Below are 20,607 nucleotides of genomic sequence, written 5' to 3' on the forward strand. Positions count from 1 at the left end.
TTAAACCTCCCTCACTTATCTTTGAATTATGTTTTCCCAATTTCTTTGGTCAAATAAAAGTTTAACTAACATGCGGAAGTTTCTAGTTTTTTTTTCTTTTTTTCTCCCGTTTTCTAGTTCTGTTCTTTTCTTGTATTTATCGGCATTGAGCATGCCTCGTTTGACGCATCTAAAAATATTGGTGGCCGGCATTTACAACCCCCCCCCCCTCCGGAAAATAAAACCCTCAGAAAATAGCCACCAACGAAAATTAACCAAGAAGATGATCCTATTCTAACACCTTATTCTTACACGCATATCCCTCTCCGTTGCAGACATGAAACAGAAAAATTCATACCTCCAAATGCATCGAAAGCAAATAATTGATATACTAACTAGTAGAAGATACCAGCCCCTCATTGTGAAGATGACCAAGGCATACCTGCCAATTGTTACTTTTAAGTCCCCTCCCCCTGGGCCTGTAATTTAAACCAGATTTTCTTTTCTAATGTGTACTACAACACTGAAGTTTTCAAACCCTTTAAGTTTTTAAAATGATGCAACGCGGGAACAAATTTTTGTATGAAAAATCGATGTCACATACTTTCATCAGGTCAAGAAAGATTACACATCAGCATCAAAAAAATTTATCTGTCTTGGTTTCAAAAGTTGATTTTCTTTCTTCGTGTCGAATCTCTACCCAGGTTATTACTACCCAGAAAGGAACAAATTGAAAGCTTCATTTTTTTTGCCGATGGGACCAGGCAACCATCATACATCTTAAGAACTTTGAAATTTAATCCAGCTTCGATTTGAAACTGGTACCTGGCTTTTACAATGGAGGTTTTCAAGTCCGAAGCAGAAACGTGGCTCCACGGAACGAAGACAGCATTACTTCACATATTCGGCTGTGACAACTACGCCATTTTGGTCAAAAATGAGTTATGTATGTGTAATGCGTAAACTGAGCACAAGGAATTGAATGGTGCAGTCAGAATTATTTTATCTTGTACTGTTATGAAGATATAAAAAAATACATGAGTCACTAAACGGCGTATACCTCTTTCTTATCAGCTTTTGTTGCAATTCAGAATGACAGAAGAGGATTATCTTATGGAGCATGGGGCCTGGCCTGTGTCTCCTTTTTTGTCACGTAAAAATGAGATACGCCATTAAATGATTTGATTTGGAATAATTTTGAATTCGCTCAGTACACTTGAATTTAATTTATACGACTGAACACAGCATAAAAAGTTGGTTTAGAATATGTCCCCTTTATCCCCATTAACCTCATCCTTCAGAGCGACCACAGAGCGATATAAAAAAATACATGAGTCACTAAACGGCGTATACCTCTTTCTTATCAGCTCTTGTTGCAATTCAGAATGACAGAAGAGGATTATCTTATGGAGCATGGGGCCTGGCCTGTGTCTCCTTTTTTGTCACGTAAAAATGAGATACGCCATTAAATGATTTGATTTGGAATAATTTTGAATTCGCTCAGTACACTTGAATTTAATTTATACGACTGAACACAGCATAAAAAGTTGGTTTAGAATATGTCCCCTTTATCCCCATTAACCTCATCCTTCAGAGCGACCACAGAGCGATATAAAAAAATACATGAGTCACTAAACGGCGTATACCTTTTTCTTATCAGCTCTTGTTGCAATTCAGAATGACAGAAGAGGATTATCTTATGGAGCTATAACATGGGGCCTGACCTGTGTCTCCTTTCTTATCACGTAAAAATGAGACACGCCATTAAATGATTTGATTTGGAATAATTTTGAATTCGCTCAGAACACTTGAATTTAATTTATACCACTGAACACAGCATAAAAAGTTGGTTTAGAATATGTCCCCTTTATCCCCATTAGCCTCATCCTTCAGAGCGACCACAGAGCGATATAAAAAAATACATGAGTCACTAAACGGCGTATACCTCTTTCTTATCAGCTCTTGTTGCAATTCAGAATGACAGAAGAGGATTATCTTATGGAGCTATAACATGGGGCCTGACCTGTGTCTCCTTTCTTATCACGTAAAAATGAGACACGCCATTAAATGATTTGATTTGGAATAATTTTGAATTCGCTCGGAACACTTGAATTTAATTTATACCACTGAACACAGCATAAAAAGTTGGTTTAGACTATGTCCCCTTTATCCCCATTAACCTCATCCTTCAGAGCGACCACAGAGCGATATAAAAAAATACATGAGTCACTAAACGGCGTATACCTCTTTCTTATCAGCTCTTGTTGCAATTCAGAATGACAGAAGAGGATTATCTTATGGAGCTATAACATGGGGCCTGACCTGTGTCTCCTTTCTTATCACGTAAAAATGAGACACGCCATTAAATGATTTGATTTGGAATAATTTTGAATTCGCTCGGAACACTTGAATTTAATTTATACCACTGAACACAGCATAAAAAGTTGGTTTAGACTATGTACCCTTTATCCCCATTAACCTCATCCTTCAGAGCGACCACAGAGCGATATAAAAAAATACATGAGTCACTAAACGGCGTATACCTCTTTCTTATCAGCTCTTGTTGCAATTCAGAATGACAGAAGAGGATTATCTTATGGAGCCATGACTTGATGCCCACAAGTATTCCATTTTAATAAAGATGGATTTTAATTTGAATTAAAATGGAACAGTTGTGGGCATCAAGTCATGGCTAATTGTAGAAAAAGCCAAGACAGACAGTCCAATTGAGTGAGAAGAAAAACCTGGCATTAATTCCCCCCCCCCCTCATTGCCGAAGTTACGACGTTAAGGCCTAAATTTTACGTAAAAACCCACGGATGTGAGACCTTAACCATGTTTAGCAAAAAGATGAAATCGGCAGACTAAGAGAAAAAAAAAGTGTTGCTCTCGCAGCACAATAATGGCTGCCGTCGCGATTCCGTCCCAGTCCCCCCTTGTGGGTTTGCCATTATCTTTGGCGCTTATTCCTCGTCAACAGTTGCTTCATAAAGCCAAAAAACACCAATTTGACAAAAATGGAAAGAAACAAGCAAATTGCTTAAAAACAACTAAACCTACCTGAACCATATTTAAGCAGACAGTATCCAAATACTTCTCTTCGAATTTTATATCTGGATATTTTTCAGCCGCTTCTCGGCAGCATCGCAAAAACAGACCATCAGACATTCGCCTAAAAGAGCATAAAATTTTGAGCAAAATCTCAAAAATGTAATCAATGGAAATCTAATCACGCCACCAATCAGGTGGTGAACGTTTGTGCTAATTTTCACCAAAATTTGTCATAAAAGGGAAAAGTAAGGAGACAGCATGTGCGAGACATATTGACGCGGAAATTTTGGCCGCAGAAATTTGGGTAAAATGTAGGGGGTCTCCAAAAACCTCGGGTATAGAAGTATTCGGACAGTATCCAAATACTTCTCTTCAGATTTTTTATCTGGAAATTTTTCAGCGCCTTCTCGGCAACACCGTAAATATATACCATCAGACATTCGTCTAAAAGAGTAAGCGAAATGTCCAAATTTTTCACCAAATTTTCACCAAAACTTGTCATAACAGGGAAAAGCAAGGAGACAGGATATGTAAGATATAAGTTTGGAAGCGGTGATTTTTGCCCTAGAAATAGGAATAAAACAGTTTCCACAAACCTGGGTACTGTGGATTAGCAAAATTAAGTTTTATTTCAATTCAATGCAAATTTGCTCTTCATTTTATTATCTATAATAGGGTCTTTATCGACCCGAATGGACAACGATCCATTGTCATGTATCTTCTGTGGTGGGAAAAGGCATAAAAGGACATTGAAATAATAAATTAAGGGGCTAAGATAAATTAAAATAGATTAAGGGGCAATAAAGCGACATTAAAAAATAAAGGGAGATCACAATTTTGAAAACGTTCTAGCATTGCATTTAATATACCAAAAAAAAATTGCACTGCCTGACTTAAATATGACCCTTATTTTTACAAAATATTAACTTGGGGGGATTAGAGACAACAAAGGATAAAAAACAAATAGTTTCGAAAAAAACCACAGTTGATTTAATAAGGATTACAATTTATTCAATATTTAATTAACAATTTTCAAACTGTTACAACTTGTTAGAGCTTAAGGGAGGCGGAAGGGTAGAGCACAAAGTTTTAGGATTTAACCCTTTTCTATAATTTAATAGAAACGTTCACTACTAAGCCAGTACTAGAATTCAGCAGTTTTCTTTTTAATTGCGATAACGATTACGGGTAACTAACCATGGCCCTCCGTTACCTCCGTAACAGCACCTCCGCTATTACGAGGGTTAGCCGTATCTTATACCTAAGTCTCCCTATCAGCATCAAACTCACAGTATTGTGATCATCTACATTTCTCGTCGTTAATCTGCCTCCTATGCTTCCAAGAAGCATCGTCTCAGCTGACTTACCCTCTACAGTTTTTACGAAACTGTCATCCTGCCACCTCACACCCTGAATGTTATGCCTCCGTGAAGACATTCACTAAAAACGATAAAGCAAAAACTTACATTTTGCTATTTTGCCAAATATTTGCTCAACATGACATTATAGACATAATGGAAGACCCTTGGTTAAGATCCATGGGTATAGTGACTAGTGCCATGTACTTGGCTGCGATCCACAAGCCCAATTTTGTAGATTCTGGTAAAATTCATCGAATGCGGTAAGTATCGTTTCCATATCCTTCATCTCCATCTTTTCCATATCCAAAATCTGCTTTCCAAATGCAGCAATTGGCTGGTATACTTGCTGTACACGGGTTGTTTACAGAAGTTGAAAACTCTTCGGTAAGAAATGGGACTCTACTTTTCCTCTTGAAAATAAAATCCTTTTTCTATGGGTTCGGAAGTACTCTCTGATTCAGAAAATGACCAAAAACAGGTTCATGGCTTGGTTCATTTTTCATTTTTTTCAGTCCGAGTCCAATGTAAAATACAATTCTATCTTTTTCTATTTTGCCAAATATTTGACCCAAATATAACTATTGACAAGTAACTCACTTTGATTAATTAATAAATTGATTGATTGATTAATAAACATAGCATCGAAGGCCCAGCAATTTCGGTTTCAAACATCCGTGACAAACATAAAAAGAAAACATCAAGTCGAGAGTGGTTTAGTGTTCTTCTTTGATTTATTGTACCCTTTGCATATTCAAATTAGTCCTTCCTCCCCCATCGGCACTCCCAGGTAAATGCCCTAAAAAGAGTCTTTATACATTTTTGACAGCATTGTCAGTTCATGATGCCCTTGTCTTCATTGTGTCCTTTTTAGACTTAACATAAATCGATACCTCAAATATTATTTTGTGAGCCTCAACGTCGGCTGACTGTCTCAAAGACAAAGGTCCATTAACAAATTCTCCAACGGGACTACTTACCATTGAAACGTATTGAGAATTTGATTAAAAAGACAATTGAATTCTGTAAGCAAAGTTTTCAATCAAAACGGGCTGCACCACAGACAATTTGAAGAGGTGTTAAATTGATAATATGACATTTCTTTGAAATGATTTAGGACATTTTCCTAGCAGGTGTGCTAGAACATTTTCAGGGAGACAAGCGTTTCCTGAATATTAAAAAGAAAATTTAGGTCCGTTGGATCCAAAGTTTATGCTTTTTAATGATATAAATTTCACTAAAATTAGATATATCTATCTCCAGCACAAAACAAGAGAAGTTACAAGGTCTCTTCAAGATTTTAGGGAAACTTGATATCAGTTTTTAGTTTTCTGCCGTTTATTCGGATTGCTTATCCAAGCTCTATAAGTTATGGGCACCCGATCAATTCTAAATAGTTTGGCAACACAAACTGAAGAAGTTTATTATGGACGAGAGGCTGATTCTTTATGGTATCGAATCCCCTTAGACAAATAAAAGATTTATAACCATTTGCTCTTTATTCTATTAAATTTCGCTAATTTCTTTTTTTCAGAATAGGTAGAGTTTAAGAGGACATTCAAGAAAACTGCATTGCTCTAGAATTCTTACAGAAGGATCTAGATTTTCTCCAAAAATTCGATATCAAAGTTTTGGAACATTTATGAAAGTTACGTGGATTCAAAATCTTCTATATAACCTTGAAAAAATAAGTTAAAACTATATCTAATTGATAATTATTAATTAATATGGAATCATGATTGCCGGTGCTAGTGTTTATTAATATTAAGGTTAATATTTGATTTGAAGTGTGGGTTGTGAGTTGAACGATGTATGTAATTTTCTTTTTATTTTGAGCATTTTTAATGTTATTCTTTTTTCCTTCCTTTTATACTATTTTGTTGTAGCTTAAGAGTGCCAGTTTTCGGGTATGATTCAGTATGTAGGTACCTTCTGTAAATATTGTCTTTTCCGTTGTATCATGTTAATTTGTCATGATAATTTGTCATGCAGATAATTTGTCATGCAGAGTTATAATGTTAGTTTGTCATGTTTTATTGTTGTTTTGTTATTGTAAATGTTCATTTTTGTTTTCGGCTTTTTTTATTTAGGCTATTGCTCCAGCCTTTTTATATTATTATAGAAGCATTTTTAAATGTCACTATCAATTTATAGAATGAGTATAACTTATTATATATATATTTAATCTATATACATTATTAAAAGTAAGTGGTTTATTATTTGTGTTTAGATTGGCCATGAAATTCATTTCCATGATATAACCAGAAATGCTTTACATGCTAGTTAGCAAACCCGGCCCATAATCTGGTGGAAACTGTTGAAATTTACCTTTGAAATAAAAGGTTTTATAGTCATGTTCAATTTTATGAAGTTTAGTTATTGAAGGAAGTTCACAACAAAAGTAAGTTACTTGAGAACTGACCACGCTTCATTGTCATTATCAACCTATCTCTATAAACTGACGTTAATAATGAGGACTAAGTTGTGATTATCCGAGGTTTTCGAAAAAATCCGAAAACAAATACATGCCACTTGTCTCCACGAAGGGTATGTGATCTGTAAATAGCATTGTTGTTGTAACATCGTGTTGCTTTAATTCAAAGTTGTTTTACAGCCATGATTGCTGTAATTTGAATTTGGCACTAGAAATCACAAACCCAAAACACTTTTCAGTAGCTCGATTTGCTTTCCAAGTCTAGTCAATTCTTGTCTTCGCTCAAATATAAACCTAGCAGTTTTCTGCTAGTCACAAATTTCAGACGAAAATCTAGGCTAGCTTAGCTTTCTAGCCAGTTCACAATAACACCCTTAAACAGCATCTTGTAAAGAATGAGCTTTGAGATAAAAGAGAATGAGGCGTAATTACTTGTTTGAAATTTATTTTTTGATTATCCCCCCCCCTCCCAAAAAAATGCTGTTTACGCTCAAGTTTTTCTCTTTCTGTTCTCTCAATTTGCAGCCAAACTATTCAAAGTGGAAACGTGGAATTTTGTAAACTATTATAAAGCTTAAGAATGGACAAAGACTATGAAAATTCTAAAATATACACTAAAGAAACCAAACTGGAGGGACTAAACAGGAGGGTGACTGGAGGGTGAAACAAGCTCTTTAAGATTTAATAGATCATTCAAATTAAATCTTTGAATAAAGCAATAAATACTTCAGACCAAACTGTTTCTCTATAATTTTTTTTTATTTCAAAGAAACGAAATTAAAAACATAAATACTTAAAGATGGACAGCATTTAACAAAATTTCGGGACAACTTTTTTTTTTGAAAAAAAAAGAAGCAAAGAAAAAAAAATACAATACAATCGGCTCTTTGATGAAAATTGACCATTCAGCCCTGTTCTGCTTAATCAGCATTACTCACAGGCTGTGGCCAGACTGTGACCAAATTCAAAGTTTTTTTTAAGTTTTATACTTTATGATTCTTAAAACTATAATATTATTAGATCAGAAACGTAAATGGCACCAGGGGAAATACCAAGACTGCGTCCTTCTCCAAATTCCAAGCTTTCCCAACAAAATTCCCATTTTGTTTCATTAAATTACCCCCTCTTTTTTAGATTATCCTATATTTTCTCAAAATATCTGTACAGTTGGAACTAGGGAGCAGCCAGAGTTAATATATGAAGCAAACCTCCGATTAATCAGAGGGGTCTAGTTGTCCACTTATAGCAACTCAAACCACAAAATGTTCGATCATATCCATCCAATGTAGTTGCTTCAAACTACAACTGCTCACAAGCACAACTTATAGGACACTGTGATATGCTGCAACTGAGAAATAATTCCAAGCAAGTTACTAAGCAGCAAATTCTCATCTAGATCTGAAATCCTTTTATAGTTAGATTATATAATTATATATAGTTAGTTAGATTGTGTACTCACATAGTAGAAACAGAGCCTACTGGTTAAATTTGGAATTACTCATAAAAGCGCTGAAACTTAAGAGATTCATTTTAAAGAGTCATGAAATCAATTTAGAGTCATGTTTTTCTTTCCTTATTGCTGCATATTGATGCTTGTAATTTTAAGGTTTATTGTCTATAATAAAAAAAGCTACTGTTTTTTTGTTGTTTTTTTTGTGTGGTAAAATTAACTTAGGATTTTAATTTTGATTTTTGTGAAAAAACAAAAGTTGAATATGTAAAAGTTGACAAATCTTTTCAAGACAGAATCTTTCAACACATCCTTCAAGGTTGTTCCCTTCAAATTGTAAAGTACATGTAACTTGAATAAATCATAACCTGAAGGGGGAGGGGCTTGGCTCCACTCAAATTTTTTTAACAGAAAACTTACATAATATTGGCTTTATGAACAGCCGTGACCTTTTCCCTCCCATTAGCTTTAGCATATTTGAACGCAAATTCGGCCACTCGTTTTGAAGCTGGTTCTGTGATCAGCTTGATACTTTGGACAACGCCATCTACAATTTCATGTTCAATTCCAGAATATTCACCTTCAGTATTTTCTCTAATCGTCACAACATCCACATCATCGTAGAGTGTCTTATAGCCTTCTATTGATCGACATGGCCGAACATTAGCATATAGATTAAATTCCCTGAAAATAGTAAACTTAAATAACATAATATATTAAAGAGAATATGATAATTTCAATATAACATACGAAATATAAAAACTACAGGATATATAAAAGTATAATATAATATAAATATATAAATAAAATATTAATTAAAATGAAGAAAAATAAAATTATAGAAAGATATATAGCTAAATATCACATAAAATATAATAAAACTATATAAAAATATAGCAGTTACCTAAATGAAAAAATATCATTCAGGAATATCACTATGAAGTGTAAAGAAAATCTTGATAGAGCAAACATGGGATAGTGAATTAGGGCATCATTTAACTGCATGTAAAGGGGCCAAATGCCCTCCCCCCATCCCATATTTTCCACGGCGTCTTTTTTATATTTTCATGAAAAAATTAAGAAAACTAAATGTGCCCCCTCAAAAAAAAAAAATGTATATACTTGTTGTCATATCTAAATAAAAAATTGAATATTTTTGTTATATCTTGAGATTTTGGGTATGTTCATTTATGAATTAATTTCAAAACCTTTATCGGTAATTTCCTCAAAAGGCAAAAAACGTCTCCCTCCCAAAATGACTTGATATATATCTTTTTGTTCTTCGTTTTTAATAAACAAAAATATTCCTATTAGATTTTGATATCTTCTGTAGAATGATGCATGAATTCTGAGCAAATCAAACGAAAATGCTCCCAACGTGTACAAATATACCTTTTTGTATCTTCATTTTCAAAAATGAAAACAAATCTTACTCCCTACATCAACATTGTTGTGATTTGCGCTAACGCAGTAAGTCATATTAAACGTGTATTAAAAAAGATAAATAAAAATAAAAACTACTGTTGCTAAGAATAAATAGATACATACAGGAATATAGTGATGGATTGAATATCTCCTTCAACCATCCTGAATCGCCATGGATCAAAAAAAGCACACCCAATTCTCTCGTGTTCAAAAATATTTAAACCATGAGTTACCCTTTTCTGGGTATATGAATCCTTTTCCCTTACTCTTCCTGGAATTCTATTTGAAAGCTTGAATACTACTACTACTAATACTAGCAAATCACTGCACCTGAGGCAAACACAGCAACGCACGCTCCTCCTACATCCCAGTCTATTCAAAATCTCCCTCTTTTCATCCTCCCAAGAAGTTTCAATGTCCCTTAAATCTTTACTGACAACCTTCTACCACTCCATTAAGGGGCGACCTGCTTTTCGTTGGCCTAGACGGTTGTTTGACAAGGATGATCTTAAGCAATCTATCATCCTTCATCCACTGAACATGTCCTAGCCATCTCAGCCTTTCTCTCATTATAGCCCTAGAAAGCAGGATTGAACAACACTTTTCGCAGAGCCTACTGTTTGAGATACGGTCGGTCAGTCAGGTACCCAAAACAGTCCATAGGCTATTTCTCTAAAAAAAAACATCTAGCAAATTTTCTTCATTTTTTGGAGCACCGCTTGAATACTCGAGAGGATAAAAATATTTAATAGATCTGTCAGCTGAAAAAATATAATTCAACAATATTAATGTGAGAAGCATCAACAGGTAAAGACTATAAGTATCAAGAAATAAAAATAAATATAATAAAAATTCCCGCTAATAATAAGAGAATACAGTACATAAAGAGGAGAATAACTATAAAATAAGTATGGCAAAATCCACCAACTCACTTCCTAAGAGCCAAATTAAGGGACCTATGGCCTTTTCCTACTGGTGTCATTAGTGGTCCCTTGAGACCAACTGTATTCCTATTTACTGAGTCAATAGCTTCTTGGGGTATGCCCATTTGGCCGTCTGGACCTCGTACTGGTGTGACATCTACGGTCTCCCATGATATTGGTACCTGAACGAAAAACAAAAATATATAAAATCATTAGTCTCAAACCTATCTATATCAGAAGATAAATACCAGTAAATGTGGAAGTTTGCACTGATTTGCGCCCCTAAAAATTGCGTTAAATTTTGGAGAAACTAAAACAGTAGAAGCACTTATTGAATCAGTAGGAGGCTAACAAGCAATGCTCAAAACCCAAATTGAAAAGATTAGAAGGGATTAAAACCTTGCAGATTTAAGGGGAGTTTTCGGGACAAGCCAAAAAAGCACCCTTTGCTGTCTAAACAGCAAAAAAGCAGCATTTGCAAAAAAAACAAAAAAATAAAACAGAAAATTGAAGCTGACCTGTCAGAAAGGATAGAGAAAATGAAGCCTTCTAGTCACAAATAATGAGAGAAAATTCAAGTTATTCAAAAACTGACCAGGCTTCAATTATCATGATAAATTTCTATCGATAAACCAGAAGCGTTAATGGTCTTAGTCATAATGTTGCAAGATTAAAAAAAAATTATTTCCTCATGAAATACATGACAAAATAAAGAAAAAAAGGTCAAAATTGGAAGTTTTATTATATTTGTGAGCGTAATAATTTGAATTTAGCGCCAAATATCCCTAGCCATAACGACTTTCCACTAGCGTTCAGGATTTGTTGTCCAAGTCTAGCCAATTCTTCACTTCTTGCCAATAATAGTCAGGTAGCTTTATGCTAATTTCAAATAATGAAAATAAACTAAAGAAAGGTAAGCCGGCTTCCCTTTCCAGCTCACGACAAAAAGCCCTCAATTACTAAAAGTCTACCTTTCCATTGGCACAAAAATCGGGGGTTGGAGGCTGGGGGCTCTTCATCCCCAAAACATCATTTTGAAGAGGGGACTGATACTTGACCACACTGTACCACATTGTACCACATTGTGTTACAAAGAAAATTTCTTATTTAGCATGAGATGGGTTTATTGAGCCCATAAATATTACACTTTAGCATATTGCTGTCATCTTAAACCCAGAATGGTAAGTCTCAGTCTTTTCCAAAAAGAAAAAATCAAATACATAATTAACAGCTAATGTTATCGATTTAAAATAGATGAAGATTTTTTTTATGTAAGATGAAGATTTGAATAGAAATAGATGAATAGATGAATGAAATAGATGAAGATTTGAATAAATGAAGAACATCACCCAAATATAAAATTTATCATGCTCATTTGCTGATTTCCCATTTGTATTGTCAATGGCTTCAATGAATTTATTTCTAAGGAACAGCTCTTAACTTTGGCTTTCTAAGTCTGGTTTTTGAAGGGAAAAGGTAGATAGAGACTTTGCTATTGCATAATATACCATGCTGCACTTTACATGCTATCATTTGCACTTCCTCAGCATTTTCCCCCTTCCTTAATTATTCTCATCCTTTTCATTTTGTATTGTCTTCAGCTTGCTGTGAGAGTCCCATAGATTGTCATTTTTTGTCCTAATAAAATAACTGCAACTACTACTGTATACAGCTCACTGCCACCTTAAACTGTCTGAGGCAAACGCAGCTGAGCACGCTTGTTCTCCACCCCAATCTATTCAAAGCTTTACTCTTTGTTCCCTCCTAAAAATTTCTAATTTCTTTTAATACCTTCCTCCTTATCTCTTATCCCATTGGGGACAATCTGCTTTCCATTTGGTCCCAGAACAATAGCCAAAAAAGCACAATCTCTAGCAATTTGTCATCCTTCATTTGTAAAATGTGGCTTAGCCATTTTTACCTTCCTTTTACTACCTTCAGCTTTCTAGAAAGTGAAACTGACATTATTTTTAACACAGCTTATTGTTTAATACATGACCGGTAAACAAGCACCTAACACTATCCTTACCTGAAATTTAACAGACCTTCCTCAGTCTTATAAAGCACCCAATAAAATAATTGAATTCTTAGAACTACATTTGTAATTAAAAATGTTTATGAATACAGACCTGTGCAGCAGAAAATATTTTCTGTACTGCTGATGAAATTTCTGGACCAATGCCATCACCTGGTATTAATGTAACTAATTTACTATCACTGGAAAAACTTCTAATTAACTGTTTACCAACCTGTAAAAAAATGATCATCATTTATAACAAACATACAGTACACACACAAAACATTACTAATACTATAAACAAGAAACTATGTACATCATATAAGTAAAATCAGGTGAGTGTGTGAATGAACACTGAATTAACTGCTAAACTATCTAGAAACATATATTCTCTGGAGAACATTCTTGGAGTCCCGAGTGTGGAAACTACACGAATCCCAAAATAAAATTAACAAGAAATAAAAAATAATACAGAAAGCCCCTTGATATTTTAAGGCATAAGCTGCCAACTGTAGTAAGCAAAATGAGCAGAAACCACAAGAAGTTAACACCAAAGCAAAATAATGATGTATTTGCAGAGCCATAGGCTCAAACATCACCCAAGCAGAGGAGGGACCAACAAAGGGCTTGAGTTGTCATCCAGAGCAAGCAGAGAGAGAGGCACCCCTAAAGCCCACAGCAGTTGCTACTATGACTGACCTTTTTAGTAAAGCAAATTCTTGCCAAAGCACAGACATTGTGGGCTGACAGCTTTCTACTGATTGTGAACTTCAAACGAAATCAAAGTAAACTTAGCTAGCTAGCTTGCAAAAATCAAAATTTTAAGGCACTTTTGCATGAGAAGGTGTTAATGGACAAAAAGAATATTAGACAAAACTATCTTTTCAAAAATCTATCAAAAAAAAGATCTTTGACTAAAAGTCAACCTCTACAATAGATATAAAGATATATTTCTCTTTCCTGATATACATATCACAAGCCAAAAACGGACACTTAACAAAAGTATGTGACTCCACCCCAGGAAAATTAAAATGTTTTATAATAATTGCTAATAAGTCACTGTGTTAGAGTAGCAGCCCCTGAACTATAAAATTTTGTAAGCTAGTTGCTGGACCATAGGAATCAATGATGTAAAATGTCTTAAGACACAGTTTGCTTTCCTGCACATACCTTCTTGCCAAATTTCAAGCAGATTTCAGCACTATTTTTTCGAAGTTACATACAAGCATGGAAGTTGTGTACATATTTGAAAATATGTCCCCTAGGTCCATTTGCCTCAAGGCAAATTTCCTGTGAATTTCAAACAGACTGGAGAACCTCAAAGCAAATGTCAAAGAAGGGTTGTGCCTCTAAAAATCATCATTATAATGACTCATCAGCACCCTTTCTGCCTTTTGATGAAAAGCTAGAAGTGAGGGTGGTGTTAGAGGAACCAAGCACTCAATTTGTACCTCCAATCATACAAATTAAAATTCCTTGTAGGCTATGATTTTGGTTCAAACAAGGTGTCATCATAGAAAAGTTTTGGTTTCTCATGAGGGGCTCAACCATGTTGGCAAAAATAATGTGTTTAATCATTTCAGAACAGAATCCTAAGCTTCTTAGAGAGTTGGCCCCTCCCAAGCAGTTCCTTAGAGGGGACATGACCACCTGCACTCAACACCCAGGTCTTAGTGTTATAAAATAAAAAAATTATTGGGGAAGTGGCAATGTCATCAATTCAAAGAAGCAACTAACACACCAAAAGCCACAACAGTCAGAACTCTAAACAGCCAAAGGCAGCACAATCAAGGCTGCATTACTGTATCTACTTCTTCAATGCAGTCTTCAGACAACAATGAACCTTTGATCGTCGGTGAAAGTCCTTTGTTTCATGAAACCCCTACCATACAATTGCGTAGCAAACCTTGCAGTTATTGACACACCCAGATTAAGCCAGCACATCATTTTGCTGTTTCTTCTATGGTGAGTGGGAGCATGCCTCCTGCCATGGAATTACCCCAATATTGTCCTCTTGACAAAACTTCATAACTCAAAATCAATCTTGTTTTGATGCAAAGGTTCATCCTGCTCCAAGCAGAATGTAGCCCATCTGCAGCTACAAGTTCACCTCCATACATCCACCAACCAAATCCAACAAACTAATATAAATAGTGGCATAGTGCTACTAGGCAATTTCAATGATCTTGACAGGCACTGGATCAGTCAATCTCTTGATCTCAAACAGGTGGTAAGAGTACCTACTATGGAGAAATCAACTATCAATCTTATTTTCACAGATGTGGGAGAGTTTTACCATCCCCCTGAATTAAAGCCTAGGCAAGAGTACCCATTTTTCAATACTGTGGAATCCTACGGATACAAAACCAACAGCTAAGAAAGAGACTATTATACGTTGGCCTCTCACAGCAGAAGGAAAAAGAGGGTTTTCTAGATGGTGCATAGGCAAAAACTGGGCTCACTTGTATAGACTATCTGATGTCAATCAGATGATAGAGCTTTTCAAGTCTGAAATGACCAATGCCTACAATTCTTTTTTTCCAGAGAAACTTGTAAAACAACCTTCTACTGACAAACCATGGGTCACATCTAAGATCAAGAAACTTATCAGAAAGCAAAACAGATTGCATAAGTCAGGAAACTGAGAGCACTGGAAGAAAATGAAGAATTGTTGTGAACAAATGTAATAAAGCAGAAAAGGCCTATGGTGAAAAGCTATCCAAAATAACTAACTCAGACTCCCATACATTTCATAAGACAATTCAAGAATTAACAAGCCCTCAATGCTCCACAACTTTCCACATAAAGATGAGAGAGGGAAGACATGTCACTGCAAATGATCAAAATAAGTGGTTCTCAGAAATTTGAAGATCTAACCTGAGAGCTGAAACAAGAACTCTTTGTCTTGATGTTGCTGATATTCCTGTAATACTGCCTCTAGATGTCTTCAAGGTCCTAGAAAAAATTTCTACACATAAATCAACCCACCCCGCAGATGCGCCACCAACTCTGTTCAAAGGTAGTAAAAGGACAGCAAACACAATAAACCAGCAACAGCATCCCTATGACCCACAAAACATCAACAATGATGAGTTTATTATTGACATCATAAACATGGAGCTGGGTGATAATTAGCCATATATAAAGCTTATGATCAATGGGCAAATCAGCATTATTTTTAAAATCAAACATATTATACCAGAAAAACTTTTCAACTCAATCAAACCAAGGCCAAAAATCAGCAAGACACTACAAATCCTTACCAGTTTTGGACGACAGAGAATCCCAACTACTGGTGTCTGGAGCCTCATGTGTGCATACACCAATGGATGCAATGAAACACAAACCCTTCTTTGTAGTAAAAGATGTCCCCATACTAATCCTAGGCTTTGAAACAAGCAGAAAACTGAAAATAATCAAGCTGATACTGACAGTTGACAACACAATCCCAAAGTCAACCCCTTTCATAGAGGAATTCCAAAACGTTTTCCAAGGAATTGGACATCTTGAAGGAGAGTGTCATATTATTCTCAAAGAAGGAGCTGAACCAAAGGCTATACCAGCCAGGTGCATTTCAATAGCCTTCCAGAACAGATTCATGGAGGAACTAGGTAGAATGGAAAAACTTAGTGTCATCAAAAAAGTCTCTTACCCCACAAACTGGGTGAATGCAGCAATTGTGGTTGAAAAACCTGACAAAAGCATCTGGGTATGCATTGACCCACATGACTTGAATAAGGCTAAAGCCCCACCACCCAATACCCACATTTGATGAAGCAACATTAAAACATTCAATTCCTAAGTTCTTCACAAAATTGGATGCCTGCCATGGATACTGGTCTCTCATCCTTGATGAGGACTCATCTCAATTAACAACATTCAACACACCTCATGGTTGATACAAGTTCAAACACATGCCATTCAGTCTAATCTCAGCATAGGACAAATTCCAGAGGCATATTGGAACATAAATTTGAGGGTATCAAAGGGTTCTCTGTCATAGTTGATGACACCATTTTATCAGAAAGAACCATAAAAGAGAATGATGCCAATGTCCACAGCACACAAAAAAAACTATCAAGTTCAACCCAGAGATGTGTGTTTGGATGCAAAAGCATACCATACTTCAGATACATAATATCAGAAAATGACATACATACCACCCAGATCCACAAAAGGTCAGTTCACTAAAAGGAATGAGGCCCCTATCTACCAAAGATGAACTCCAAACTTTTCTAGGAATGATGGACTACCTTGAATGGTATATCCCCAACCTGTCATAACTAAACTTCCACCACATGATCTAGCAAAACAACAACAGCCTTAGTGGGAGCACCAACATGACACAGCCTTTACCAACATCAATGAATCCATCTGCAGTTCCCTTGCATTGTTTGATCCAATGGCAAGGAACATAGAGCTACAAGTTGATGCTTTGAAGTTTAGCCTTGGAGCCACTCTTATTTAAAATGAGAAACCAGTTTCTTTCACATCATGTGCACTAAACAGAACCATTTGCAATTAGAAAAAGAACCTTATACCATCCTATTTGGATGCATCCACTATCATCAATACCTCTATGGCCAGGAATTCAGGGTGGTATCTGATCACAAGCCTCTTGAAGTAGTCCTGGATTGACCAATGTCAAAGTCTTCACCAAAACTTCACTGAAAACCCAGCCATACAACTTCACAGTAACATTCTGCCAAGTCAAAGAAATCCCTGTTGCTGATCCCCTGTTGTGCCTGTATCTTCCTGAGGATATAGCAATACAAAAGAAGGTTGAATCATAAGTACACTCAGTGATGTTGCTCCTACCAATCAGCAACAGCAGACTCAAAAAGCTCAAATAAGAGACAACAGCAGACACTCAAATGATTGTGCTCACTAAGGCAATTCAAAGGAGTTGTCTGGAAGCCAGAAGAAACCTCTCAAAAATCATCAGCTCATTCTGGAATGTCAGACATGACCTAACAATCATAGACAATATCATACTAAAAGGAGATTGCCTAGTTATACCCAAGAACTCCAGCTAGGAAATCCTCAACTGCATACATGCAGCATATTTGGGCATTGAAAAGACTAAGCAGTGAGCTCACTCAGTCACTTAATGGCCATGAATGACAAAAGACATCAAAGAGTATATCAGACACTGCTATGCATGCACCAGATACCAAAATTCAAACCAGAAAGAACCCTTGATGCCATGTGACATCCCTCACTTGCCATGGGAAAAAAAAGTGTAACATCTTCTACAAAACAGAGAATATTAACTCATTACTGTTGACTATTACAATTGTTTCTTTGAAATCAACAGATTGTGATGCAATACATACACATATCAAGTCATACACTGCCTGAAGAGACACTTAGCACATCATGGGATCCCCCATGTGCTCATTACTGGCAATGGTCCAAAATTCACATCATCACTCTTGACTGGTTTTCCAATTTGTATTGGCTTTAGTTCTGTTGAGTGTTGGTCATGATACTTGATCTGGCATGACTTAATCTGTTTTCTGATGATGTTTAATCTGATTTCTTTGAACTGTGGATTGTGGTAGATGATCTTTGGTACAAGCAGTTCTTTTGTGAATGGAACTATTGCTCTCAGGTTTCTGCTCATTAGCAACTGGGATGGGGAGGCTAATCCATCAACAGAGGTGTTCCTTTATTCTAGCAGTGCTAACTCAAAGTTGTTTCCAGCCATATTGGTTTTGCTAAATATATCCTTGGCTGTCTGTACATACTTTTCTGCTAATCCATTTGACTAAGAGAAATTTGGAGATAATGCAGTTAGTGATATTTCCTATTCTAATATAAATTTTCAGACACAAATTCATGGTAGACTATGGAAACTGATATTGTCAAAAGAGCTGATAAGAATCCAAGATCCTACATAGTTGAGATTGATGAAGGGGCAATCTACAGAAGAAACAGGTGCCACATAAAGATACTATGCCACCAGCTCTGAGACTACCCCATATAAAGTGACATCAACAGCACTGCTAATTCCACCTGGAATAGCTCTTACCTCATCCCACAAAACAGCACATCCTATCCTTAGCTACTAAGTCATAATCCCAGCCTAGTATTTCACTTGCCAGTACCTATGTCAACCATCAGTTGCTTGATCCCAACAGAACACCAAATTGCCCCCTACATAACCTATACCAGTTGCTCAGTGAAGCCAGTCCAAAAGCTCAACCTATAAAGTAAATCAACCTCCAAAGTGAATTGAAGGAGCAAGAGTGGTACCCTCCCTGAAAGAACAGTGTAATGTAAAGTGAAGTGTTTATAAATAATAGTTAAGCCAGAGGAGCATACTGAGCACTTTCTCTTGGAAGAATTATGTTGTATTAAAATGTGATAAGGTTTACTGTTTTGTTCCAGGTTGCTGGTTTGGAAAAAGGGAAGGATGTAATACTCTGATCTATTTCAAGGTGACCTGAGTTTCTACTTATCAATAAGAAATGTTGAAACTTTCTAAAGGTCTATACCTACTGAAATTTTGACAAATCAATGTTTTCCCTTAATTTTAAGTTGTCAGTTTTGGTTTCTCTGGTTTTAGTTCTGAAATGCAATTTTTGTTATTTGAGTAGAATTTTAAGCCATGTCTGAGTTCTAGCTAAATTTAGGAAATGTTTGCAGATGTTTGAAAGCTCATAAATTGGGATTGAGCAAAGTTGTGAAGCTGAAAACAGTTTTCTTGCACTTCATTTAAGTAGAAGATCTGTATTGCAAGGTTTCACTTTTACACAGAAAATATTTAAAGGTCATCAAAAGTCACTACCCTCTAGAGGGAGAAGGAATGGAGATAGGTACTTCAAAATACTTTTCCATGACATACTTTAGTCCATAGACCTATTCCTGAAAGTTTCATTTTTCTAACCTAACTACTTTCAAAGATATTGAAAAGTTGCTGAACTAGGCTAATTTAAAGATTTGTATATATAGCCTATACACTCTCAAATTAGCCACATAGGTGTATCCCCTAATTTTCCTATTTTGATGTAGCCTAGCCTATATATCCTTTCAGTTTTGTCCACATAGGCTATTGCTGATTTTCTTCTGATTCTTAAAATGTAACTTTTATTAGCCTAGTTGAAATTTATTCTATAGGCTAGACCACAAATATTAAATATGGGTTTTCTTTTCATTTGCTAGTGAAAACAAAGACCACATTTTTAATTTCTGCTGACAAACTATTGATAAAAATCTCACAAAGAAGGTGAGGCTCTTGAAACTACCCTCATGCTGTAGTGAAATAGGGGTGGACCAAAAACCTATTTCTATTTTTCTGGAATGCATAAGAAAAGTGGTCTTTCCCAAACAGAGATCATTTACCCTAAAGCCTAGGCTACCAAAAAGGCATCAAGTAGCCTATTGTATTCACTTTTCTCCAAGCTAGATATGAAAAAGTATAAATTGACCTCTCCCAGAACATATTCTAGGTCCCAAATTCATTCCTAGATATAAGCTTCATTCATCTAAATGAACTTAGCTACATGCCAAGTTAGCAAGAAGCCCTTCAACTTTTCATCCAACTCTCCCCATGGGAGTGGGCCTCAGCTTGAGGCCTCTAACCATAAACTAAAAGGTCATTTCACAACCAGGAAATCAAACTTATTTTATTCAAGCGAGTGTCGGTAAATAATAAAGAGAGAATTAGGCTATACCAATTTTCTGAGGGCCATTTTTTGCTATTTTATAATTAATCTTTTCTCCCTCTAGACAGTGTTGTCGCTCTGAAATTTGAACAGCCAAAATGGTTTGCATTTTGCTTCTTGAAGAAATTTATATGATTACAGATTTTCAATTAACATACAGTTAACGCATTTGTTTTCAGTAGCGGATCCAGGGGGAGGGGGGCTCGGGAGGTGCGCGCACCCCCTAACATAGTGGTGGATTTGTGGTTGGGTCCGGTTGCTCTGGTTTGGGATGAAAGTTATTTTTTTATAATTGGGTTT

General features: G+C 35.8%; 1 protein-coding gene across 1 annotated transcript in view; it reads right to left on the reverse strand.

Moving 5' to 3' along the window:
• The window catches only part of LOC136040995 (probable isocitrate dehydrogenase [NAD] subunit alpha, mitochondrial), a 33,571-nt gene extending 13,175 nt beyond the window's left edge, over positions 1 to 20,396 (reverse strand). The window contains exons 1-5 of the mRNA XM_065725491.1: positions 20,317 to 20,396; positions 12,750 to 12,869; positions 10,630 to 10,802; positions 8,693 to 8,956; positions 3,040 to 3,151 (exon numbers count right to left, since the gene is read on the reverse strand). Coding sequence (XP_065581563.1) covers positions 3,040 to 3,151; positions 8,693 to 8,956; positions 10,630 to 10,802; positions 12,750 to 12,869; positions 20,317 to 20,334 — 687 coding nt within the window. The 5' untranslated portion in view covers positions 20,335 to 20,396. The remainder of the gene's footprint in view (positions 1 to 3,039; positions 3,152 to 8,692; positions 8,957 to 10,629; positions 10,803 to 12,749; positions 12,870 to 20,316) is intronic.
• Between the last annotated feature and the right edge of the window lie 211 nt (positions 20,397 to 20,607).

This window comes from Artemia franciscana, chromosome 21 (genome assembly GCF_032884065.1).
Source record: "Artemia franciscana chromosome 21, ASM3288406v1, whole genome shotgun sequence".
Lineage (NCBI taxonomy): Eukaryota > Metazoa > Arthropoda > Branchiopoda > Anostraca > Artemiidae > Artemia > Artemia franciscana.